The sequence below is a fragment of the Mesoplodon densirostris genome, chromosome 14, assembly GCF_025265405.1.
Source record: "Mesoplodon densirostris isolate mMesDen1 chromosome 14, mMesDen1 primary haplotype, whole genome shotgun sequence".
NCBI lineage: Eukaryota > Metazoa > Chordata > Mammalia > Artiodactyla > Ziphiidae > Mesoplodon > Mesoplodon densirostris.
The window spans coordinates 20,287,613-20,314,624 of NC_082674.1; the positions used below are offsets into that span (position 1 = coordinate 20,287,613).

The 27,012-nt window shown below is 38.1% G+C and overlaps 1 protein-coding gene across 6 annotated transcripts in view; it reads right to left on the reverse strand.

The window, feature by feature from the left end:
* Window positions 1-27,012, reverse strand: part of DTNB (dystrobrevin beta) — a 245,239-nt gene that overhangs the window by 178,060 nt on the left and 40,167 nt on the right. For all 6 annotated transcript variants that reach the window (XM_060117915.1, XM_060117913.1, XM_060117914.1 and 3 more), the window contains exon 5: window positions 2,469-2,554. In XM_060117915.1, the coding sequence (XP_059973898.1) occupies window positions 2,469-2,554 (86 nt within the window). The remainder of the gene's footprint in view (window positions 1-2,468; window positions 2,555-27,012) is intronic.

Here is a 27,012-nt window from a genome sequence, read left to right on the forward strand (position 1 = left end):
CCACCTGCCAATGCAGGGGACACTGGTTTGATCCCTGGTCTGGGAAGATCCCACATGTCACAGAACAGCTAAGCCCGTGAGCCACAACTACTGAGCCTGCGCTCTAGAGCCCGAGAGTCACAACTACTGAGCCCATGTGCCACAACTACTGAAGCCCGTGTGCCTAGAGCCCATGCTCTGCAACAAGAGAACCCACTGCAATGAGAAAACCGCGAACCGCAACAAAGAGTAGCCCTCACTCACTGCAACTAGAGAAAGCCCACGCGCAGCAACGAAGACCTGATGCAGCCAAAAAAAAAATTAATTAATTTTAAAAAATAATAATAATGAAACAGAGCAACAGATGGTAAAGAAACCTTAATTTTGAACGTGAAGAAGATAAAGAAACCAGATTTTAAATCTATCTGAATCACATAAACATGCTATTAAGTGACCTAGTGTGGCTTGTATTTCCGTACACAGTGTGTAACGATATGGTGTTGAGCGCGCACTGACGTGTCACATTTGCCTCGGTATGTGTACTTTTGTGTCACTTGAATATTGGTCACTTGTGCTCCTCTAAGAAATTCAAAAGCCACATAAATAAACAAACAAACAAAAAACCCACCTGCTATCACCTGGATCCCTTCAATACTTCACACAGAACTAGGATTTGCACCTTTTCACTAATAGCTACAACAGAGAGCTGCAGTAATTTTAGTTCTCAATCAACAATTTATATTTGGCAAAATTTTAGCACTTACTATGGGCCAGGTACCAGCTCTATGTAAATGTAGCAAATTTAATCATAGAAACTTAAAGAGTCCAGAATCATCTACAATGTGCAGTTATATAATCAATTTTCTATTTTCAACCAGTTTCTCCAGTCCTAATAAAAATGGCAATGTATATTTCTTTATCTGGTATCATCATCATTAAAAAACAGACAAAATCCCAACTTTCCTTTTCTCTGTGAATGAAATATAATTTTATCTGTATTATGTTATCATCCTCAGAAAAACACCATGTTAGAATTAAGAAAATATTAAGAAATTTCAGCCCAAAAGAGTAACATTTTGAGATACCATGTGAAAAAAACTCAGAAGAGTATTTAAATAAAACTATACTTTTTTTTCTGCCAAAACGTTGTTTTACAATGCAGCTGATTTTGAAATGAGATAACCAGATAACATTGACCAAATATACTAAGACCTTTCTTTAGACATCTAAATCTATATCTAGTGAGCCTTTTAGCTTTCTAACTTTTAATGTCATGGTAACATGTAAGAAAAAGCACAGAAAACAAACATGCACCCATGAAGTAATCTTGCCCAAAAGCTTGTACTTGAATCTGTTGAAGGCTCTGTATCTTTCAATTAAAACAAAAAATGTAGGGCACAGAGGAACATCACGGGGATGCAATCATCAAAATCTAGTCCATGAGACATGCCACAAGACAGATGACCCAGTTTCTTCAACAAATCAATTCACAGATTTTCGCAGCACTTCATGAAAACCCACAGCTTCAATCTCACCTCTGTGAAAGCTGCTAGTTTCTTACTCCACGGATACTTGTATTAGGGCACTTTGAATATGTGTCTCCTACTACAGGATGAGCATAGTGGAGTATAAAAGAGTAGCTTAGAAAGGGCTCTGAAGCTACAGCCTGAGTTGAAATCCCAGCTTCGCCCCCTCAGTTAACTCATCTATAAAACAGAGAAAATACCACCTGCTGCTCAAAGAAATTTTAAGGATTCAGTGAGAAAATATATGTACAGCACCTAGCACAATGCTTGGCATATCTTAGGCAGTGAAGGACTATCTAATGAGTGAATAAATGAAAATGATAAGCAGAAAAATTAAGTAATTGTGAATTTTATCTCCTTCAACTTCATCTAACCACCTTCTAATAGTAGCTACTGAACAGTAAAATGCCAAAATGGTAAACAGTAAGAAAAAAATTAAGGAAAGATAAGTGAATAAATAGGTTATCAATTTCTAAATAACTACACTTAAATCTAAGGTACTAAAAAACAGTTTAATCATAAGAAAATACCACCTGATAAAGCATCGAGTGATTAAGAAAAGGGCTAAACTTGACCAAACCCAGTAAAAGTGATGAAATTTATTTTCTAATTAAAAGTGATCAACAAATCACCTTCATGCATAATTTTTTAATAATATGGAAAACATTTTTAAAGAATTTTTTAAATGTCCACATTACTATTCTGAATCTTTTCAGAGTTTTCTTGTTTTAAACTAAAAAAAAAAAAAATTAAAAAATTAATTCAACCAACTTTTCCATCTGAACAGTAGGTGGCATAACTTACATACTCTGAGCCAGTTGCTGTAAAATGAGTGGTATGGTAGTTAAAAAAACCGAAAAGGTTCAATAGACCATCATCCAAAATTCTGAAAACATTCATTTAAAAGTGTTTAAAAGTCCTAATTTGAAAATAAAATCTTTCAAATAATATAAAAATACTTACATCTCAATTTGTCCAGCATTTTTCCACCACACATGGTTGCTAACATAGCTTTAACTGAAAATACCGTCAACTTGCCTCGGCCCTCACTGCAAAATAAATTATATTAGAAATAATTGCTATCTGGAACCACAACAGCAATCAAATGTATCACCAGTAAATTGATTCCTGCCCTTCTGTTACAATATTACCACATTTAGAAACCTTGGATTCTTTTTTTCCTTTACAGAATTAAGGCTTCACATATGCTATGTGAACAGTGTTAAAACTAACCTGGTTTATTTGGCAATGAGCTTAGAAACACCCTATAAAGCAACTTCTGTTGGCTTTGTAGGCAAAGGCCAAATGAATGAACCTAAAGTAAACATCCTACCAACTTAGCCCATTAAATCCACAGCTGAGGTGTTTAAGTATTCAAATCTGAGGCACCACCTGGTTTGAATAATAATTCAGAAGTGTGTCCTTCCATCAGGATATTATAACAACAGTTTATTGTTACATACTAAGGCAACAGGATGCATGTTGCTATAAAGATTTTATACTACCTTCATCTTTGCTTGTTTTCACTGTAACAACCTTTATGTTACCATGTGTTTATTCTAAGAAGTTCATCTGTCTCATCTGAGACATCTGTGTCAGATCTCCTGCCACCACTGTGAGAAAAGTGAAGGGGAAGGGACAGTATTACGAATTCTTCTTCAGGAACTAGAAGGATGAAATGTAGACCATAAATGAACTACTCAAAGTAACGCTATACACCACCTGCAGAGCCAGGACAGTAACAGCAAGGCCCCAACCCCTGTGGCCACTGCTCCAACCATTCAACTATGTCTTGGTTTCAGAGAAGATGAAAACTTCACTAGCCAGTTTTTAAAGTCACATATGTAAATTAACAATGGGCTTTTGTGTTAATTTTATAAAGCTTGTGCTTACAAAGTTTCACAGTAACTTAGAGTAAAATACTTTTGCAATAATGAGAACTATATCATCTTGGTTTTGAAAAGAAAATGTCATCCTATTTATATTAACTAATGGTCCTAAGAGAGTGTCTCCTATTTTCCAAACCTTCTTTTTGTATACAGTAAGATCACATCTGAAAAAAGGCAAATGGTCAATAAGCCTGAAAATTCTCAGTGAAAATACTGCCAGGAGACACCAATGTTTGTTACAGTTGATTTTTAACTATTACATCTCATTAAGTTTACTCATAAGATAAAACAGGAATTCCCCAAAACTAGCTAAAATTAGAATGGGACTTTTAATATACATAGTTCATCAGAAATACAGATTCTGTTCCATGCCTTATATAGTACCTGGCAATATATCACCTGGAAATGATAAAAAATAGTCCTATGTCAAATATTCATTGCATTATATGAGCAATGTGAGTGTCTATAAAGAGCAACACTCTTTATAGAGTGTGTTAAAAGTGATGGATTTCCAAGACTGATACAGACCTTTTACAATGGACATTTCTTTTTGGTTGCCAACCACCCAAATGTTGAGTCTACATTTAAGTGCACCCTACCTTATATGACAAGTACACTTCGCACTACCAAAGTATGAAGAAGGAAAAAAAAAAAAAAAACACTTTCCCATCTTTCTTTGAAACTAAGACAGGGGCACATAATACAAGCTCCACCAATAAGATGCACCGCTCTAGACTTCAAATAGAAAACAATTAACTTGTAGAAGTAAGAACTCCAAAGAATCCACCTGGCGAGGATGTCAGCAGTAGGAGCAGTTACATCCAGTGTCCTGAGAGCTGGGACAGAGATTCTCATGGCAGCAACCACAATCCAGCATCAGTGGCTTTTGGAGCACAAGCAGCAATATCTATGCCCAGCTTGTGGCAGAGGTACTTCCTGAGACCAGTTTTGTGGTATGGTTTTGAGCTTCGTTCTTGGCAGTGAGGTCATTAAGCCTACTTTCCCAACCTTCTTAGAAAGCCGATTGGTCACCCATATCCTTTTAATGAATTAGCTAGAGATGGTTCCTACTGCTTACAACTAAGAATTCTGATGGATGCAGCTTCTATCCTGAAGTAAAGTGGCCCAGAAAGATGAAGTGACAAAAGAAAGTATTCCTGAAGCTCAAAGCGAGAGTAAGCAAGCCTGATGACGGGCAGAGCAAGGATGAAGAGCCAGTGCTCACCAGCAGAAAAGTCAAGCCTTGCTGCACAGCTAACGACATTTTTTAAGGTAAACTTGCTCGAAACATTTTTTGCAGACATAGATTTCATGATTTAAGAATACCCAGGAAATTCCACAGGGGAAAGTAAAAACTAATCTTAAAAGAGATTTCCACAGAAATCAGGATACTGATTACCTCTGGGGGAAGAGAGAGGAGTTGTAACACAGAAAGGAGAACACAAGGGGCTTCTGGGGTGCTGACAACATTCTATTTCTTGGCCTCCGGAGTATTTATATGGATATTTGTTTTATAACAATTCATTAAACCGTACTTTGTTTTAGGTATTCTTCCGTAGGTGTTTTCTATTTCTGAATAAAAACTGTTTTAAAAAATGAATCCCGGGGGCTTCCCTGGTGGCGCAGTTGTTGAGAGTCTGCCTGCCGATGCAGGGGACACGGGTTCGTGCCCCGGTCCAGGAAGATCCCACATGCCATGGAGCAGCTAGGCCCGTGAGCCATGGCCGCTGAGCCTGTGCATCTGGAGCCTGTGCTCCACAACGGGAGAGGCCACAAAAGTGAGAGGCCCACATAAAAAAAAAAAAAAAATGAATCCCGGGACTTCCCTGGTGGTCCAGTGGTAGAGAATCCACCTTCCAATGCACGGGATGTGCGTTCGATCCCTGGTCAGGGAACTAAGATCCCACATGCCACGGGGCAACGGATCCCACGCATCACAACTACTGAGACTGCACACCTCAACTAGAGAGCCTGCGTGCCGCAAACTACAGAGCCCACGTGCTCTGGACCCTGCGCGCCACAACTAGAGAGAGAAAACCCCCACGCCACAACTAGAGAGAAGTTTGTGCGCCACTACAAAGAGCCCGCGCCACAACAAAACATCCCACATGCCTCAATGAAGACCTCGCAACTAAGACCCAATGCAGCCACAAAAAGAAACTAAAAAAAAAAAATTTTTTTTAATGAATCCTGAGGGACTTCCCTAGTGGCACAGTGGTTAAGAATCCGCCTACCGATGCAGGGGACAAGGGTTCGAGCCCTGGTCCGGGAAGATCCCACATGCCACAGAGCAACTAAGCCCGTGCGCCACAACTACTGAGCCTGCGCTCTAGAGCCAGCGTGCCACAACTACTGAAGCCCGTGCGCCTAGAGCCCGTGCTCCGCAACAAGTGAAGCCACTGCAACGAGAAGCCCGCGCACCTCAACGAAGAGCAGCCCCCACTCACAGCAACTAGAGAAAGCCTGTGCACAGCAACAAAGACCCAACACAGCCAAAAATAAATAAATAAATACTATAATTTATTTTAAAAGAAAAAGAATCCTGGGAAAGTAAGGGTTACCATTACTAGACAAAGGTAATGGTTTAAAGGAGAGAATGATGAAAGGGAAAAATACAGGCTAAAAAACATTTAAGATATATAAACTGCAATGCGTAAAATTTTCCATAATGAAAATTTCCATAATAAAATATATAAAAAGAATAAAAACATTAAAAACCCCAAGGCCCCAGCCCCAGCCTTAGATGTCTATTAATAGAAGACTGGCTATTAGGCTATCATAAAAAAGAATGAATAAAAACATATGAAAGATAGAGAATTATATCCAAGATAGATTACTTAAAAAAAAAAAAAGCAAGGCATGGAACAAAATAATTGCTAGAATGCAATCTAGCAATTATGTTAAAAAGGAGAGAGTAAAATAATATTTTCATATATTTGTATATGCATAAGCTGTCTGAAAGGATACTGAAAAAATAACATTAGTTGCATCCAGGGTCAAAAGCAGGCAGCCAAAGGAAAGCAATGAAAGAGTGGGCACTTTTCACTTTATAAATATTAAACGTTTATACTAGAAGAGAAGGTTCTTAAGCCAATAACCTAAGCTTCCATCTGAAGACTCAAGAAAAAGAAAAGCAAATTAAACCCAAAACAAGCAAAAGGGAAAATATAATGAGTAAGAACAGAAATCAATGAAATTGAAAACAGGAAATCAATACAGAAAATTAATGAAACCAAAAGTTGGTTCTTTGAATAAACCAATAACATCGATAAATCTCTAGCCAGACTGACTAAGAAAAGAAAAGAGATGACACAAATTACCAATATCAAAAATGAAAGAAAGGATATCACCACAGGTTTTCTAAACATTACAGAAATAATAAGGAAATATTATAAAAACTTTATGTCCATAAATTCAACAACTTAGATGAACTGGAGACACAAACTACTCCTTGAAAAATAGAAACTATTAAAGCTCACTCAATAAGAAATAGGTAGGGCTTCCCTGGTTGCGCAGTGGTTAAGCATCTGCCTGCAGGGCTTCCCTGGTGGCGCAGTGGTTGAGAGTCCGCCTGCCGATGCAGGGGACATGGGTCTGTGCCCCGGTCCGGGAAGATCCCACATGCCGCGGAGCGGCTGGGCCCGTGAGCCATGGCCGCCGAGCCTGCGCGTCCGGAGCCTATGCTCCGCAACAGGAGAGGCCACAGCAGTGAGAGGCCCGCGTACTGAGAAAAAAAAAAAAAAAAGAATCTGCCTGCCAATGCGGGCGACATAGGTTCAAGCCCTGGTCCGGGAAGATCCCACATGCCACAGAGCAGCTAAGCCCGTGTGCCACAACTACTAAGCCTGTGCTCTAGAGCCCACGAGCCACAACTACTGAGCCCATGTGCCACAACTACTGAAGCCCGCGTGCCTAGAGCCTGTGCTCCGCAACCAGAGAAGACACGACAATGAGAAGCCCGTGCACTGCAACGAAGAGTAGCCCCTGCTCACTGCACCTAGAGAAAAGCCCACGTGCAGCAACGAAGACCCAACGCAGCCAAAAATAAATGAATAAATTAAAAAAAAAAGAAATAGGTAATCTGAATAGGCCCATATCCATTATAGAAGTTGAATCTGTATTTTTAAGCCTTCCAAAAAAGAAAGCTCCTCATTCAAAGACCTGTACTGGCAAATTGTAAACATTTAAAGAAGAAATAATTGCAGTTCTACTCTCTTCCAGGGAATAAAAAAGGAGGGAACACTTGCCAATTCTTTTATGAGGGCCAGAATTATTCTGATAACAAAAACGCATACATACAACAAAAGAAAATAAGAAGTCGGTATCCCTCATGAACCCATATACAAAACCTTCAACAAAATGTGAGCAAATCAAATATAGCAATATATAAAAACGATTTAAAAATCACAACCCAGGGGGCTTTATCCCAGTGATGTAACACTAGTTTGACATTTGAAAATCAGTCAGTACAAAGAGAAAAGCTATACGATCATCCAAATAGATGCAGATGACAATACTCAACATCCATTCCTGATAAATCCTCTTGGAAAACCAGGAAAAGAAAAGAATTTCCTCAGTCTGATAATGGGAACCTTCAAAAAAAAAAAATAACAGCTAAAAACATCATACTTAATGATGAAAGACTAAGTACTTTTCCACTGAGATCGAGAACAAGTCAAGGATGACTGCTTTCACTACTAGAATGCAATACCACATTGGAGAACACAGCTGGGGCAACAAAGTAAGAAAAAAATATAAATGCATACAGATGGAAAGTTTAAAAATAAAACTGTATCTACTCCAGACAATATGACCTTCTGGGTAGAAAATCCCAAAGAACCTACCAAAAAAAAATATAGAACCTACCAAAACACTATAATAAGGGACTTTAGCAAGGCTGCAGAATACAAGGTCAACATAAAAAATTCGAATTTCTATAAATTAGCAAAAGAAAATTGGAAATACAACACCACCAAAAATATGAAAAACATAAATTTTTTTTAAAACTTATGTTCAAGATGTGTATGCTGAAAACTACAAAATGCTGATGAAAGAAATCAAAGAAAATGTAAATAGATACACCATGTTCATGAAATGAAAGACAATATTGTTAAAATGTCAATTCTCCCTAAACTGATCAGAATCCTGTTATGATTCAATGCAATCCCAAATTTACAATAGGATATTTTTGTAAAAATCAACAAGATGATTCTTTGTATTTCCTTAGAGTTCTAAACCCAAATCTCAGTAAGGTATGAGAATAGAAGATACTATTCAGATGCCTAAACCCCACCCTGTTCTTGGTACTTTTAAAAAGTTCCTCATGTTATTTTAATATGCATCCAAAGCTAAGAACTACCAGCACAGAGCTTCGAATGCAATTCTAAGACTTTGGCTTGTATTTCACAGGCAACAATAAATCAAAGGACATGACCAAAGAAGAAAGAGAATTGATCATATTGTGTTTGTATAGCTCCTTCTGGCTCCAAATCTCATGTTCTTCCTTCATAGAGACAAAATAATATCTATTCCTTGCTACAAAAAAAGAAACTAATGTCATCTATGCAGACAGGAGAGTGTGGCAGAGCCCAGCATACTGGCAAGAGACCCAGGTGAAAATCAACTCTGTAACTGAAGGAAGTGCTCAGCAATAAATGCCATAAAACAGGTCTTAATGGGTCTATGACATCTTTACTTCTAAAAATTATTATAATAGCATTTAAACAGCACTTTTTCCTAATCTTCAAAATGCTTTAGAAACACTAATATTCTCAACATTTTGCATCCCTTATTCAAATATTCTTTAACTCAACTCTGTTGCAAATAATAGTCCTGGATTCAGAAAGTCTTATATTTAAATACAGAATAGCAGCTATATTTCTCAACTGACCTGGACCAGCACTAAACACCTGTGCCCTTTTCCACTCATTAGGATTATTACTGGTCTCAACAGCTGGTCTCAGGTCAAGCAGTCTGTAGATGCATTAACAGAATAGTGCATTAACTCAACTAATTATTATCAGTAACACGTGGCCCCTTAACTCTTCATCTCTCGTTATCTATTTTCCAACCACTTTCCTATTCACAAGCCACACAGCAATCTCCACTCAATCTCCCACCCAGCCAACGGTGGATCTTTTCTCCTCTCTGCCTGCATGCTCTTCTGAGTCTGCAAATGTATCTGCACTTAGCATTGCATGCTTCATTGAGGGTGAGGGGATATGCATCTGAGTGTCAATACGTAACCCAGTAGGATAGAGGGAATATATGTCAGGTTGCGGGTGCTTTAAGTATGGGGGAAAGGAGAGGTATCTGAGATTAAGGGTCATAGTAAATGTGAGGGGGATGAATCTGCAGGCAGGAGAGATTTGGAAATGATGCTTAGTGAACCTTTTTGTTTAAGAATCTGTTTATAAATATGTAACTGTGCATCCTGAGAATGGAGGAATGGGCCTGAGCCCACTCTTAATTATGAACTAATCTTTCCCACTTATAATGCTTACCATCATTTACAACTTTAGGTTCACAGTTTCACCTACCAAAAGGTTTATTCACCCTTCGAAAGGAAATATTAATATAAACAAGTTAATAAATGATATATTTAAAGTTACTTATATTTATTAAAGATATTTATATAAAAATCTAAGTATAACAGCATGAAGACACAATTATCCAATAAAATTAGTGAATGGGTAGCTTCACAATTCTTACTTCCTCAAATCATGTTATTTTTATTTTTCTTCAAAAAGAAAAAAAGTTAGCTCCCTCCTTGCAACTATTTGCTTTGTAGGCCAAACTTCAGCATTTACTCCTTTGCTCTGAATGCTTTTCTTGGCATTGAAATCCCTCAGTCTACTTTAAGTCTAACTACAACTTCCTATAACTGTCCCCGAACACAGCAAAGCGAAAGTGCCGCTTTTACTTCTGTAACTTTTGGTTGGAGCTCTGCATTCTTTCTCTGCAATTAGAGGCAGTAGGGAGAAGCTGCAGTCACTTAGCAGCCTAATCCCCTATGATTCTGTCCTTTATCTGACTGATTACTTCTTGGAAAAACTCATTCTTGATGCTTCCCACCATACATCTGAATTTAATCCACATACGCTGGTCAAGTTACATTTAAAACTGAATAGTCAGCTGCCCCTGGGCATCGCACATATAACCTCACCAACATCCATGTTTTCAGTACTTCCAAAGTAAAGTCCAAGTTCATACCAGAATCAGTTCTCTTCAAACAAGATCTGGAAAGATCTTTAACCTGGTTTCATCATAAAAAATGTGACTCACTTAAAATCTGGCCTAGCTGGAAAGTTGGGTATAACTTTTTTTTAAAGGTATTTAAGGTATAACACAATTAACAATGAATATTAACCCCTACAGAAAGATACTAAAATGAAAGGATAAACAGGTAAAGATGTTGAAGATGACAGGAGAGAGGAAACTGGTTATTTTAACCCCACCCACACAGAATCCCTCTGGGGAGCACCCTCCCTCAATAAGGAACATGATGATTCTCTGTCTCAGACTTCTCTGCATGATTCACCTCCATAGATCCATCATTTTAGAGTCTGACAATAAACCATGCCCATGACTTCTAAAGAGAGCTCTTATCACCCAACACTGAGAAAACACCATGATTAGCTCTGCACCAAGCTAAGCAAACAGTGAGTCACCTTGAATAAACACTGTTGAGTTTTGACATGCAGGTGCCTTCCCAAGTCTCTGCACTCCTCACTTGTGCCTTTTGGATGGGAATTTGCTCATTTCAGTTTAGTAAAGTCTCAAATTTTTTGACATTTAAATTAACCCAGGGACTTCCCTGGTCGTCCAGTGGTTAAGACCCCACGCTTCCAATGCAGGGGGCGGGGGTAGATCCCTGGTCGGGGAACTAAGATCCCACATGTCGCACAGTGTGGCCAAATATATATATATATATTTAAACTACTGTATATAAAATAGAAGACCAACAAGGACCTACTGTATAGCACAGGGAACTATACTCAATACCCTGTAATAACCTACCATGGAAAAGAATCTAAAAAAAGAATACATATATATGTATATATATGTATAACTGAATCACTTTGCTGTACACCTGAAACTGGCACAACATTGTAAATCAACTATATTTCAATAAGAAATTTTAAAAAATAAACTAACTCAAACTGGATGGTGTTTATAGCTTTGCACTATCTAATAAGAGCTTGCTACTCAAATGAATACTTTTGAAAACAGGACTATAGGGAGTACTATTTACTTAAGAAAACAAGCTGTTTCTACATTTTTGGCAAACAACTGTAAATGCTGTCAACCATAAATGAGTACTTCTCACATGAAAAATAGACTTCTACTTCAGAAACAGTATTACCAGTCCAATTATCACATGTAGCTAAAAGTAATGAGAGCATTTCTCCATGGTTTTCGAAAACTCGTATTTTTCCAATTAATCTTCATTTACAAAACTTCACAGTGAATGGATTATGCAATAATCAACAGCAAATCAAGAATCCATTTGGCAAATGTCAAATAGTTTAATCAAGTAAAATCAACACAGAATATTATTCAAATTTACCACAATCAGAATGCCTGCTAATTTTCATTTCAATCTTACAAATATTTATTAAGAATTCAGCATTATACACTTTGCTGTACAGCAGAAAATAACACAACATTGTAAAGCAACTATACTCCAATAAAAATTTTTTTTTTTTTTTTTTTGTGGTACGTGGGCCTCTCACTGTTGTGGCCTCTCCCGTTGCGGAGCACAGGCTCCGGACACACAGGCTCAGCGGCCATGGCTCACGGGCCCAGCCGCTCCATGGCATGTGGGATCTTCCTGGACTGGGGCACGAACCCATGTCCCCTGCATCGGCAGGCGGACTCTCAACCACTGCGCCACCAGGGAAGCCCTCCAATAAAAATTTTTAAAAAAGAATCCAGCATTACATTTATTGAGGAATCAAAGAAATATAAGGTAGAATCTCTGCTCTCAAAGACTTTCAATCTTATTTGTATAATTACGAAGCATTTGAGAGCATCATACATTTGAAAGTCAAAATAATGATATAGATAAGTACTACAGGTCATCATAGGGATGAAAATGGGATTGGTGATTATAAGGAAGGCTACAGGGTAGGTAAAAACCAGGGGGGTGGGGCAGGAGACCAACCAAAATACATGGAGAGAAGAAATGAGCATGTCATATTGGAAAACCTGAAAAGTGCCTCAAGTAGCTTAATTAGAGTTTGGTGTGAGCAGGGAATTAAGGACTGATAGAATCAGACCTAACTGAGGAGTACAAACTTCATTCAAAAACCACAGGGAATCTTTGAGGGTTTCCGAGGTGGGAAGTTGCATGATGAAAATAGTGTCTTAATCAGATTACTTTGGAGGTGAGTACTGAATGGACTGGAGAAGACTCTCTGTTACTTCCTCTCTCCTTTTCAGAGAAAAACAAAGACAAAGAAAAAGCAACGGGCTTCCCTGGTGGCGCAGTGGTTGAGAGTCCGCCTGCCGATGCATGGGACACGGGTTCGTGCCCCGGTCCGGGAAGATCCCACATGCCGCAGAGCGGCTGGGCCCGTGAGCCATGGCCACTGAGCCTGCGCGTCCGGAGCCTGTGCTCCACAACGGGAGAGGCCACAACAGTGAGAGGCCCGCGTACCAAAAAAAAAAAAAGAAAAAGCAACACTCAGAAACAATATTCCTCTTGCCCTTTCTTTAAAAAAAATTATAAAAAGGAAACAATAAAATAATACCAAAATAGCAATCCAAAAATTTTTTTTAATCTGAAATATTAGCTAATGGTCAAACCCTTTGCAGGTCTGCATATCCTGAAATCAAACAGAGTCCTTTTTGAAAATTAGCACAAATGCATGACTTCTCTTGGGAGAGAAGAAAAGCTACAGAATTTAAAGAGTAAGTAAGTGATGGGAAAAGTAATAAGTGAACTTAGAAGTAATTCTGCCACCAAGCACTTAGACTGGGGCTCGGTAAACTGGTTTTGGTGATGTTACATCACACAATCCACACGACAGCAGCATCCTGAAGGGTAGGGGATGTCGTGAGGGCACATGGGCTCCACTCCTCCTCTTCCAAAGTGGCTGTTTGTCTCCATTTTGCAATAGGTTTCCCCTTAGAATTTCACATTTTTAAAACATTCAAGACCCCTAGCTCGTTCTCCACCATCCCCTGGAAATTTCCTTAAAAAGCTATGATCAGATCTTTCTAAGAGTTAAATGTGCTACTATCGAGGGCATCAAAACCTTCCCATTCAGCACTAGTTCTCTCCTATTTTTTCTTCTCTCCTATTTTTTTTTTTTTTTTTCAGTACGCGGGCCTCTCACTGTTGTGGCCTCCCCCATTGCGGAGCACAGGCTCCGGACGCGCAGGCTCAGCGGCCATAGCTCACGGGCCCAGCCGCTCCGCGGCACGTGGGATCCTCCCGGACCAGGGCACAAACCCGCGTCCCCTGCATCGGCAGGAGGACTCTCAACCACTGCGCCACCAGGGAAGCCCTCTCCTATTTTTATTTGGCTTTTTCCTGTCATCTTGAATCCATCAAAGAACAAGCAGGGATATGAGTAAACACTGTACATAAATAAATGAAATGTTTGTGTTTCCCAGGAAATTACAGTTTTGTTTAAAAATCACTAATGAGGAAGACTGTAACCTAATATTATCCTTTTTCAGCAATGTCCATTCCATAATATGCTAGCTGGGCACATTTGGAATTTAAGGAATACATTTCCTTTTATTTAAAGTGAACTAGTTTGGTTTTGCTTTTTATTTTTTTTCTTTTATATTGCTTTATTTTTTGCATCCAGTATTAAAAGGGAACTATGGAAACTTTCAACAGAACCAAATTAAACTGCTAAAACAAGATTTTAAAATAGTTCTCAGCCATATTTCCAAACTACACAGGAACTTTTTTCATATAAAATCACCATAAATTCGACATATAAAAGTCTTTACCCTAAAGGAATCTTTAGATTGTTCAAATTTGAGAGTGTGTTCTACTGTTATTTTAGATGGTAAACAATAACCCTGAGCCTTTCATTGATACATTTAATATTGATATGTTTTGAAGATTTTATCCAAGCCTAGTTTCATTAGATACATGATTTTTTAAATAGGTTTGTTCCATTAAAGGTGGAATTCCATTATATCTCAGAACCAACATGTTTGGTGAAGGCCACAGACTCTTTTACAAAACAAATCCTGATGAAAAAAATAAGAGGGAAAATAAGGTTCAATAGTCAGATAAAGTGTAAAAGGAATTTCTCAGGAAGTCATTATAGAACATTTTTCTTTCTTACACAGGGAGTGGAAAATGCAGAATACAATAATTATCCAAGAAGAATGCCCTATCAGGATTAAAATATAAAAGTTTACACCAGCAATTCAAAATGAGATAAGTCTTGTAGAAACTAAATCTTTTGTCAGAAATCACATGGCCTAATCAATAGCTGGTACCAGGCCTGCCCCTACAGCACCATGATTACAAAAAGAGGCCCATATACATATGTCTATATATTAAAGTTACCAATCAAGCTAATAGATTATTAATTAAAATATGTTCTATCTCTGTACAATGACTAATATACCTTCAAAATGGCCTGGAAAGTCAAATTCAAATCTAGGATTCTGAGACACTTTATGCACCCACATGGGGAGAGTCTGGCCCCCTTTTCCTGCCACCTCCAACACACCCCATACTTCAAAGAACCATATATGCATGTGGACACTCCAGCCCACGTGTCCACGTTTTGCCCACATCCACTGCAAATATCCAACCCAAGACCACTCCTTGGACCCAGGGGTACAACTACCTTAAAAAAAAATCAACGAACAGGACAACTTATACCAGTTTCAAAAGCGTAAGTATCAGAACAAATGGACCGGGAACTTAAAAATAAACATAAATATATCAAAGAGACATATGAGGGATTCCCTGGTGGCACAGTGGTTGAGAGTCTGCCTGCCGATGCAGGGGACACACGTTTGTGTCCTGGTCCAGGGGGATCCCACATGCCGTGGAGCAGCTGGGTCCGTGGGCCGTGGCCGCTGAGCCTGTGCATCTGGAGCCTGTGCTCCGTAATGGGAGAGGCCACAACAGTGAGAGGACCACGTACCGAAAAAAAAAAAAAAGAGACATATGAAAACAGACATTTTCAGGAAAATGCAAATCAAAAGCACAGTGGGATTTCACCTCACACATCTTAGAATGGCTATTATCAAAACCAATAAATAACAAGTGCTGGTGAGGATGTGGAGAAAAGGGAACCGTTGTGCACGGCTGGTGGGAATGTAAACTAGTGCAGGCACTATGGAAGACAGTATAAAAATTCCTCAAAAATTTAGAAATAGAATTACCAAATGATCCAGAAATTCCATTTCTGGGCATTTATATGAAGAAAATGAAAACACTAACTCAAAAAGATACATACACCCTCACGTTCACTGCACCATTACTTACAACAGCCAAGACATGGAAGCAATCTAAGTGTCAATCAATGTATGACTAGATAAAGGAAACATGGTGTGTATGTATGTGTATGTGTATATATACATACACACATACACATACATACATACAATGAAATATTACTCAGTCATAAAAAAAGAAGGAAATCTTGCATTTGCAACAACATGGATGGACTTCGAGGGCCGTATGCTAAGTGAATTAAGTCAGAAAGGAAAAGACAAATACCATATGATCTTGCTTTTATGTGTAAACTAAAAAAAATTTTTTTAAATAAATCCCCTGTTCAGAGATATAGAGAACAGATTGGTGGCTGCCAGAAGCAGGGGGTGGAGGGTGGGCAAAATGGATTAAGGGGGTCAAAACATACAAAATTCCAGTTATAAAATAAGTAAGTCATGGGGATGTAATGTACACCATGGTAACCACAGCTTAAAATACTGTAGTATATATCTGAAAGTTGCTAAGAGAGATCTTAAAAGTTTTCATCTCAAGAAAAAAAACTTCTTATAACTATGTATGGTGATACATGTTAACTAGAATTATTGTGATGATCATTTTACAATACATACAAATATTGAATCATTATGTTGAATACCTGAAACTAATATAATGTTATATGTCAATTATATTTCAATTAAAAAACAGAAATAATAAAAGTAAAAGAGATAGAGATTAGCAATATGAAATAAGAAACACAAATCATGAAAAAGAATGAATCAGATATTCTAGGTTTGTAAAATACAACAGCTAAAAAATAACATAACAGATGAGACAAACAGTAGAATGGCTCTAGACAAAGAACATATTAATGAGTAGAAATGCAGATTGATAAACTCTTCTAAAAGGAAGCAGAGAGGGCTTCCCTGGTGGCACAGTGGTTAAGAATCTACCTGCCAATACAAGGGACACGGGTTCAAGCCCTGGTCTGGGAAGATTCCCACATGCTGTGGAGCAACTAAGCCCGTGGGCCACAACTACTGAAGCCTGTGTGCCTAGAGCCCGTGCTCCACAAAAAGAGAAGCCATGACAATGAGAAGCCTGTGTACCACAACGAAGAGCAGCCCCCACTCACCACAACTAGAGAAAGCCCATGCACAGCAATGAAGACTCAACGCAGTCAAAAATTAATTAATTAATTAATTAAAAAATAAAAGGAAAGCGGCAAGTTAAAGAATTGAAGCATATGTGAGAAACAACAGGAGACAGAGGAAGTAAATATGACAACATTCCGAAAAAGAGAAAAAAGAAATAAAAACAGAGGAAATATTTGGTAATGGCAGACTAGTTAATTCTGATCACCTCTTCCTCTGAGGAAAAGTAGTAAAGATGGGAAAAAAATTTTTTAATCTCCCTGAATGCAAATGAGGACTAACAACTGAGTTACCTAATACAAAGGAGCTGGATGCCCAGGGAGGTGAGTGCAATGACTGAAACTACTTTTTCCATGCAAGCGATTTTCTGATTTCAGAAGGGCACCAGAAAGGCTGAAGTACAGAGTAGTAACTCTTTGATAGTATTAAGGGGCTAGAAGAGAGATGTGGAACGTTGAATCCTGATGGAACTGCCTACTCCTGCTCCCATTACTCTGGGTTGAAAGCACAAAGGTTGCACCTAAAAGCACTAGTGTGCAGAAGTAAAACAGGGCCTCACATGGGCTGAATTGGAAATAACTCAGGCGCTTCTGGACTGTTATGGTCTCCGGGCACCTGGCAGAAGAAAACATAAACACTCTCTGTAGGAAAACATTATCCTAGACCTCAAAGTATTTCTGCAAATAATTTTGCAATATAATGACTGGTACGTAATAAAAATAAAAAATAATTTTGGAATATGTGTCTCACATAATAAAAACTAACAAGGCAGAGAGGAAGTAAGATGACATGAACGAAAAAAGCTAACAGTACAAAAAGAACCATAGGGAACCTAGATATTGGATTACAAGCACAGATCTTACAATAACTCTGCTTATTATATTTAAGGATTATGAGATAAGAATGATGCATCTGGCATCATGGTAATATTGCTGAAAACCAAAAGAAAAAAGAAAAGAAAAGAAAGAGTATCTTAAGAGTTGCCAGAGGAAATTGAGAGATTACCATCAAAGCGGCTAAAATTATATCCACTATTGATTTCTCATCAGAAATTATGGAAGCTAAAAAAATACTAGAACAATATTCTTAAAATGTTGAAAGAAAACAATTGTCAACCAAAAACTCATATATCAAATGAAAATATTCTTAAAGTATGAGAATGAAATTTTCAAACAAAAATTAAGACAACGTGCCACAATCTGACTTGCAGAAAGGAAATGCCAAAGGGTGTTCTTCAGGAAGAAAGAAAAGAATTCCTGATGGAAGCTTAAAAATGCAGGAGCAAGTGAAAAACAACAAAACTAGTATATTTAAAATTAAGCAGACACTATTTTATTATAGTCAACATCATTTAGTTTACCTATAAATTAAATGATGCTCACTGTATAAAAAAATTAATCAGGCCTGCTTGATTTTAAATATATATAAAATAAAAATACACAATCTCAATGACATAAAAGAATGGGTAAATGAAATTAAAGTGTCCTAAAACCAAAATGGTATACAAACACATCAGTCTTTGTATTACCTAGAAAGAGAGTAATGGTACCAATTAATCTTAGACTTTGAAAAATCAAGAATACATACTGTAATCTCTAGGGTAAAAAGAGAGAGATGAAGGGAGAGCCTACAGATTAAAAGAATCTTAAAAGAATATCAACTGCAGGGAGACCTTCAAGATGGCAGAGGAGTAAGAAGTGGAGATCATCTTCCTCCCCACAAATATATCAGAAATACACCTACATGTGGAACAACTCCTACAGAACACCTACTGAAGGCTGGCAGAAGACCTCAGACTTCCCACAAGGGAACAGACGCCCTCAGGCGACCTACAAGCAAGAGGCAGGGCCAAATCCAAAGCTGAACCCCGGGAGCTGTGCAAACAAAGAAGAGAAAGGGAAATCTCTCCCAGCAGCCTCAGGAGCAGCGGATTAAATCTCCACAATCAACATGATATACCCTGCATCTCTGGAATACCTGAACAGACAACAAATCATCCCAAAATTAAAGCTGGTGGACTTTAGGAGCAACTGTAGACTTGGGGTTTGCTTTCTGCATCTAATTTGTTTCTGGTTTTATGTTTATCTTAGTTTATATTTAGAGTTTATTATCACTGGTAGATTTGTTTATTGATTTGGTTGTTCTCTTCCTTTTTTGTATATATATATAGAGAGAGAGATATATACTTTTTTTTTTCCTTTTCCTCTTTTTGTGAGTGTGTATGTGTATGCTTCTTTGTGTGAGTTTCTCTGTATGGCTTTGCTTCAACCATTTGCTCAAGGGTTCTGTCTGTCGGGGTTTTTTTTTTTTCTTTTTACTATAGATTTTAGCACTTGTTATCATTGGTGGATTTCTTTTTTGGTTTGGTTCTCCCTCCTTTCTTACTTTCTTTTATTTTTAAATTATTTTTAAATTATTTTTATTTTTAATAATTTCTTTATTTTAATAAATTTATTTCTTTTTATTTATTTATTTTTCTTTCTTTTTTTCTCCCTTTTCTTCTGAGCCGTGTGGCTGACAGGGTCTTGGTGCACTGGCTGGGTGCCAGGCCTGTGCCTCTGAGGTGGGAGAGCTGAGTTCAGGACACTGGTCCACCAGAGACCTCCCGGCTCCACGTAATATCAAACAGCAAAAGCTCTCCCAAAGATCTCCATCTCAACGCTAAGACCCAGCTCCACTCAATGACGAGCAAGCTACAGTGCTGGACACCCTATGCCAAACAACTAGCAAGACAGGAACACAACCCCACCCATTAGCAGAGAGGCTGCCTAAAATCATAATAAGGTCACAGACACACCAAAACACACCACTGAACGCGGTCCTGCACACCAGAAAGACAAAATCCAGCCCCACCCACCAGAACACAGGCACCAGTCCCCTCCACTAGGAAGCCTACACAACCCACTGAACCAACATTAGACACTGGGGGCAGACACCAAAAGCAACAGGAACCACGAAACTGCAGCCTGAAAAACGAGACCCAAACACAGTTAAGTTAAGGAAAATGAGAAGACAGAGAAAAACACAGCATATGAAGGAGCAAGGCAAAAAACCGCCAAACCAAACAAATAAAGAGGAAACAGGCAGTCTACCAGGAAAAGAATTCAGAGTAATGATAGTAAAGATGATCCAAAATCTTGGAAACAGAATGGAGAAAATACAGGAAAAGTTTAACAAGGACCTAGAAGAACTAAAGAGCAAACAATGATGAACAACACAATAAACGAAGTTAAAACTTCTCTAGAAGGAATCAATAGCAGAATAAATGAGGCAGAAGAAGAGATAGGTGACCTGGAAGACAAAATAGTGGAAATAACTACTGCAGAGCAGAATAAAGAAAAAAGAATGGAAAGAATTGAGGACAGTCTCAGAGACCTCTGGGACAACGTTAAACGCACCAACATTTGAATTATAGGGGTCCAGGAAGAAGAAAAAAACAAAGGCACTGAGAAAATACTTTAAGAGATTGTAGTTGAAAACTTCCCTAATATAGGAAAGGAAATAGTCAATCAAGTCCAGGAAGCTCAGAGAGTCCCATACAGGATAAATCCAATGAGAAACATGCCAAGACACATATTAATCAAACTATTAAAAATTAAATACACAGAAAAAATATCAAAAGCAGCAAGCAAAAAGTAACAAATAACATAGAAGGGAATCGCCATAAGGTTAACAGCTGATCTTTCACCAGAAACTCTCCAAGGAAGAAGGCAGTGGCAGGACATATTTAAAGTGATGAAAGGGAAAAACCTACAACCAAGATTACTCTACCCAGCAAGGATCTCATTCAGATTTGATGGAGAAATTAAAACCTTTACAGACAAGCAAAAGCTAAGAGAATTCAGCACCACCAGACAAGCTTTACAACAAATGCTAAGGAACTTCTCTGGGCAGGAAACACAAGAGAAGGAAAAGACCTACAAAAACAAACCTAAAGCAATTAAGAAAATGGTAACAGGAACATACATATCGATAATTACCTTAAATGTAAATGGATTAAATGCACCACCCAAAAGACATAGACTGGCTGAATGGATACAATAACAAGACCAGAATATATGTGGCCTGCAAGAGACCCACTTCAGACCTAGGGACACATACAGACTGAAAGTGAGGGGAAAAAAAAGATATTCCATACAAATGGAAATCAAAAGAAAGCTGGAGGAGCAATTCTCACATCAGACAAAATACACTTTAAAATAAAGACTAGGGCTTCCCTGGTGGAGCAGTGGTTGAGAGTCCGCCTGCCAATGCAGGGGATACGGGTTCGTGCCCCGGTCTGGGAAGATCCCACATGCCGCGGAGCGGCTGGGCCTGTGAGCCATGGCCGCTGAGCCTGCGCGTCCGGAGCCTGTGCTCTGCAACGGGAGAGGCCACAACAGTGAGAGGCCCGCGTACCGCAAAAAATAAAATAAAGACTATTACAAGAGACAAAGCAGGACACTACATAATGATCAAGGGAAGATCCAAGAAGAAGATATAACAATTGTAAATATTTATGCACCCAACATAGGAGCACCTCAATACATAAGGCAAATGGAAACAGCCATAAATGGGGAAATCGATAGTAACACAATCATAGCAGGGGACTTTAACACCCCACTTTCACCAATGGACAGATCATCCAAAATGAAAATAAATAAGGAAACACAAGCTTCAAATGATACATTAAACAAGATGGACTTAATTGACATTTATAGGACATTCCATCCAAAAACAACAGAATACACTTTCTTCTCAAGTGCTCATGAACATTCTCCAGGATAGATCATATCTTGGGTCACAAATCAAGCCTTGGTAAATTTAAGAAAATTGAAATCGTATCAAGTATCTTATCTGACCACACGCTATGAGACTAGGTATCAATTACAGGAAAAAAATTGTAAAAAATACAAACAAATGGAGGCTAAACAATACACTACTAACTAACCAAGAGATAACAGAGGAAATTGAAAATACCTAGAAACAAACGACAATGAAAACACGACGACCCAAAACCTATGGGATGCAGCAAAATCAGTTCTAAGATGGAAGTTTACAGGAATACAATCCTACCTCAAGAAACAAGAAACATCTCAAATAAATAACCTAAACTTACACCTAAAGCAATTAGAGAAAGAAGAACAAAAAACCCCTATAGTTAGCAGAAGGAAAGAAATCATAAAGATCAGATCAGAAATAAATGAAAAAGAAATGAAAGAAACAACAGCAAAGAAAATAAAGCTAAAAGATGGTTCTTTAAGGAAAACAAAATTGATAACCTATTAGCCAGACTCATCAAGACAAAAAGGGAGAAAACTCAAATCAACAGAATTAGAAATGAAAAAGAAGTAACAACTGAAACTGCAGAAATACAAAGGATCATGAGAGATTACTACAAGCAACTATATTCCAATAAAATGGACAACCTGGAAGAAACGGACAAATTCTTAGAAAAGCACAACCTTCCGAGACTGAACCAGGAAGAAACAGAAAACATAAACAGACCAATCACAAGCACTGAAATTGAAACTGTGATTAAAAATATTCCAACAGGGCCTCCCTGGTGGCGCAGTGGTTGAGAGTCCGCCTGCCGATGCAGGGGATACGGGTTCGTGCCCCGGTCTGGGAGGATCCCATATGCCGCGGAGCGGCTGGGCCCGTGAGCCATGGCCGCTGGGCCTGCGCATCCGGAGCCTGTGCTCCGCAACGGGAGAGGCCACAACAGTGAGAGGCCCGCATACCGCAAAAAGGAAAAAAAAAAAAAAAAAAAAAATTCCAACAAACCAAAGTCCAGGACCAGATGGCTTCACAGGTGAATTCTACCAAACAGTTACAGGAGCGCTAACACCTGTCCTTCTCAAACTCTTCCAAAATATAGCAGAGAGAGGAACACTCCCAAACTCATTCTATGAGGCCACCATCACCCTGATACCAAAACCAGACAAAGAGGTCACAAAAAAAGAAAACTACAGGCCAATATCTCTGACGAACATAGATGCAAAAATTCTCAACAAAATACTAGGAAACAGAATCCAACAGCACATTAAAAGGATCATATACCATGATCAAGTGGGGTTTATCCCAGGAATGCTAGGATTCTTCAACATACGCAAATCAATCAATGTGATACACCATATTAACAAATTGAAGGATGAAAACCATATGATCATGAAGGATAAAAACCATATGATCATCTCAATAGATGCAGAAAAAGCTTTTGACAAAATTCAACACCGATTTATGATAAAAAACCCTCCAGAAAGTAAGCATAGAGGGAATTTACCCCAACATAATAAAGGCAATATATGACAAACCCACAGCAAATATCGTTCTCAATGGTGAAAAACTGAAACTATTTGCTCTAAGATCAAGAACAAGACAAGGTTGTCCAGTCTTGCCACTATTATTCAACACAGTTTGGGAAGTTTTAGTCACAGCAATCAGAGAAGAAAAAGAAATAAAAGGAATCCAAATTGGAAAAGAAGAAGTAAAACTGTCACTGTTTGCAAATGACATGATACTATACGTAGAGAATCCTAAAGATGCTACGAGAAAACTACTAGAGCTAATCAATGAACTTGGTAGAGTAGCAGGATACAGAATTAATGCACAGAAATCTCTTGCATGCCTATAAACTAATGATGAAAAATCTGAAAGGAAAATTAAGGAAACACTCCCATTTACATTGCAACATAAAGAATAAAATACCTAGGAATAAACCTACCTAAGGAGACAAAAGATCTGTATGCAGAAAACTAAGACACTGATGAAAGAAATTAAAGATGATACAAACAGCTGGAGAGATAAACCATATTCTTGGATTAGAAGAATTAACACTGTGAAAATGAGCATAATTCCCAAAGCAATCCACAGATTCAGTGCAATCCCTATCAAAATGGCATTTTTCACAGAACCAGAACAAAAAATTTCACAATCTGTATGGAAATACAAAAGACCCCGAATAGCCAAAGCAATCTTGAGAAAGATAAACAGAGCTGGAGGAATCAGGCTCCCAGACTTCAGACTATACTACAAAGCTACAGTAATCAAGACAGTATGGTACTGGCACAAAAACAGAAATATAGATCAATGAAAAGGATAGAAAGCCCAGAGATAATCCCACGCACATATGGTCACCTTATTTTTGATAAAGGAGGCAAGAATATACAATGGAGAAAAGACAGCCTCTTCAATAAGTGGTGCTGACTGGACTTCTACATGTAAAAGAATGAAATTAGAACAGTCCCTAACACCATACACAAAAATAAACTTAAAATGATTAAAGAGCTAAATGTAAGGCTAGACACTATCAAACTCTTAGAGGAAAACATAGGCAGAACACTCTATGACATAAATCACAGCAAGATCCTTTTTGACCCACCTCCTTGAGAAATGGAAATAAAACCAAAAATAAACAAATGGGACCTAATGAAACTGCAAAGCTTTTGCACAGCAAAGGAAACCATAAACAAGACCAAAAGACAACCCTCAGAATGAGAGAAAATATTTGCAAACGAAGCAACTAACAAAGGATTAATCTCTAAAATTTACAATCAGCTCATGCAGCTCAATAACAAAAATACAAACAACCCAATCCAAAAATGAGCAGAAGACCTAAATAGACATTTCTCCAAAGAAGATATACAGATTGCCAACAAACACATGAAGGGATGCTCAACATCACTAATCATTAGAGAATGGAAAGCAAAACTACAGTGAGGTATCACCTCACACCAGTCAGAATGGCCATTATCAAAAAATCTACAAACAATAAATGCTGGAGAGGGTGTGGAGAATAGGGAACCCTCTTGCACTGTTGGTGGGAATGTAAACTGATACAGCCACTATGGAGAACACTATGGAGCTTCCTCAAAACACTAAAACTAGAACTACCATATGACCCAGCAATCCCACTACTGGTCATATAACCTGAGCAAACCATAATTCAAAAAGAGTCATGTACCACAATGTTCGTTGCAGCTCTATTTACAATAGCCAGGACATGGAAGCAACCTAAGTGGCCATCAACAGATGAATGGATAAAGAAGATGTGGCACATATATACAATGGAATATTACTCAGCCATAAAAACAAACGAAATTGAATTATTTGTAGTGAGGTGGATGGACCTAGTCTGTCATACAGAGTGAAGTAAGTCAGAAAGAGAAAAACAAAATACCGTATGCTAACACATATATATGGAATCTAAAAAAAAAAAAAAATGGTTCTGAAGAACCTAGGGGCAGGACAGGAATAATGACGCAGATGTAGAGAATGGACTTGAGGACCCCGGGAGGGGAAGGGTAAGCTGGGACGAAGTGAGAGAGTGGCATGGACATACGTACACTACCAAATGTAAAATCGATAGCTAGTGGGAAGCAGCCGCATAGCACAGGGAGATCAGCTCGGTGCTTTGTGACCACCTAGGGGGGTGGGATAGGGAGGGTGGGAGGGAGACGCAAGAGGGAGGAGATATGGGGATATATGTAAATGTATGGCTGATTCACTGTTATAAAGCAGAAACTAACACACCATTGTAGAGCAATTATACTCCAATAAAGGTGTTAAAAAATAATAATAAATAAATAAATTTTAAAAAAAATCAACTGCAATACATGGACCTTATTTGAGTCTCAAATTAAACAACATAAAAAATAAAAAGTTAGGGCTTCCCTGTGGCGCAGCGGTTGAGAGTCCGCCTGCCAATGCAGGGGACGTGGGTTCATGCCCCAGTCTGGGAAGATCCCACATGCCGCGGAGCGGCTGGGCCCGTGAGCCATGGCCGCTGGGCCTTTGCGTCCGGAGCCTGTGCTCCGCAATGGGGGAGGCCACAGCAGTGAGAGGCCCGTGTAAAGCAAAAATAAATAAATAAAATAAAATAAAATAAAATAAAATAAAATAAAAATTTATAAGAGAATTAGTGAAATGGATATTTTAACATATTAATGAATATTTATATTAATTTTCAGGTGAGATAAGGGCATTATGGTAATTTTTTTAAAGCATCCCATCTTTTAGAAATAGGTATGCACTGGAATATTTACATATGAAATGATAACGACATGTGAGATTTGCCTCAAAATAAGAAAGTGGGGAGAAGGGAGGCGGAGAGCCTGGGGATATAGATGAAATAAGACTGGCCATGTATTGGTAATTATGGAAGCTGTGTAACAGGCACATTGTTATTATAATATTCTTTCTATGTTTGTATATGTTTGACATTTTTCGTTAAAAAACATTTTATGAAGAAGACATCTTAAGAAAAGTAAAAAAAATCAAGCTGTAAATTGGAAGAATATACGTGCAACACACATAATCAAGAAAGGACTGTTATCTAAATTATAGGAAGAATTCTTACCAATCAATATAAAAAGAAAAAATAACACTAGAATAATGGGCAAAAGACACAAAGAGGCATTTCACAGAAGTAATAGATAGGGCCAAGAAACATATGAACATGCTCAGTAATCAAGAAAATGCAAATCAAGATAACAATGAAATGTCATTTAGCAAAAACTAAGAAGTCCAGGAATTGTAAGGCTTACAGAATGTGAATCAAAAGGATCTCTTATGTATGGGTACAATTTGGAAAAATAATTTTATACTTTCTAAATATCAGTTCAGAGTAAAGCTGAGCTTTCATATACCCCACAGCTCAGCAATCCTATTCCTCAGTTTAGAACCAAGAGAAACACTTGGACACAAATAAGAATATTCCAAGCAGTGCTGTTTCTTAGAGCAAAAATCTGGAAAACACCAGAATGGTATAGAAACACAACAGAATGTTATATAACAGTTAAAATAACTGAACTAGATAAATGCAACATGAATGAATCTTTAAAATATGTTACTGGCTGAAAAAGATAAATCAGATAATAGTACATTAGTATGGCGCTCTTTTTATAATTGTAAAAATATTTAAAATTAAACAATACTTTATTAATGTCCATACATGTGAACAAAAATGTTTTTTAAGACACAAGGAAATGATAATACAAAATCAGAATAGGGTTCGCCTTAGTTAAGTGTAGGTCAGTGGGATGGGTTAGCAGAGATAAATG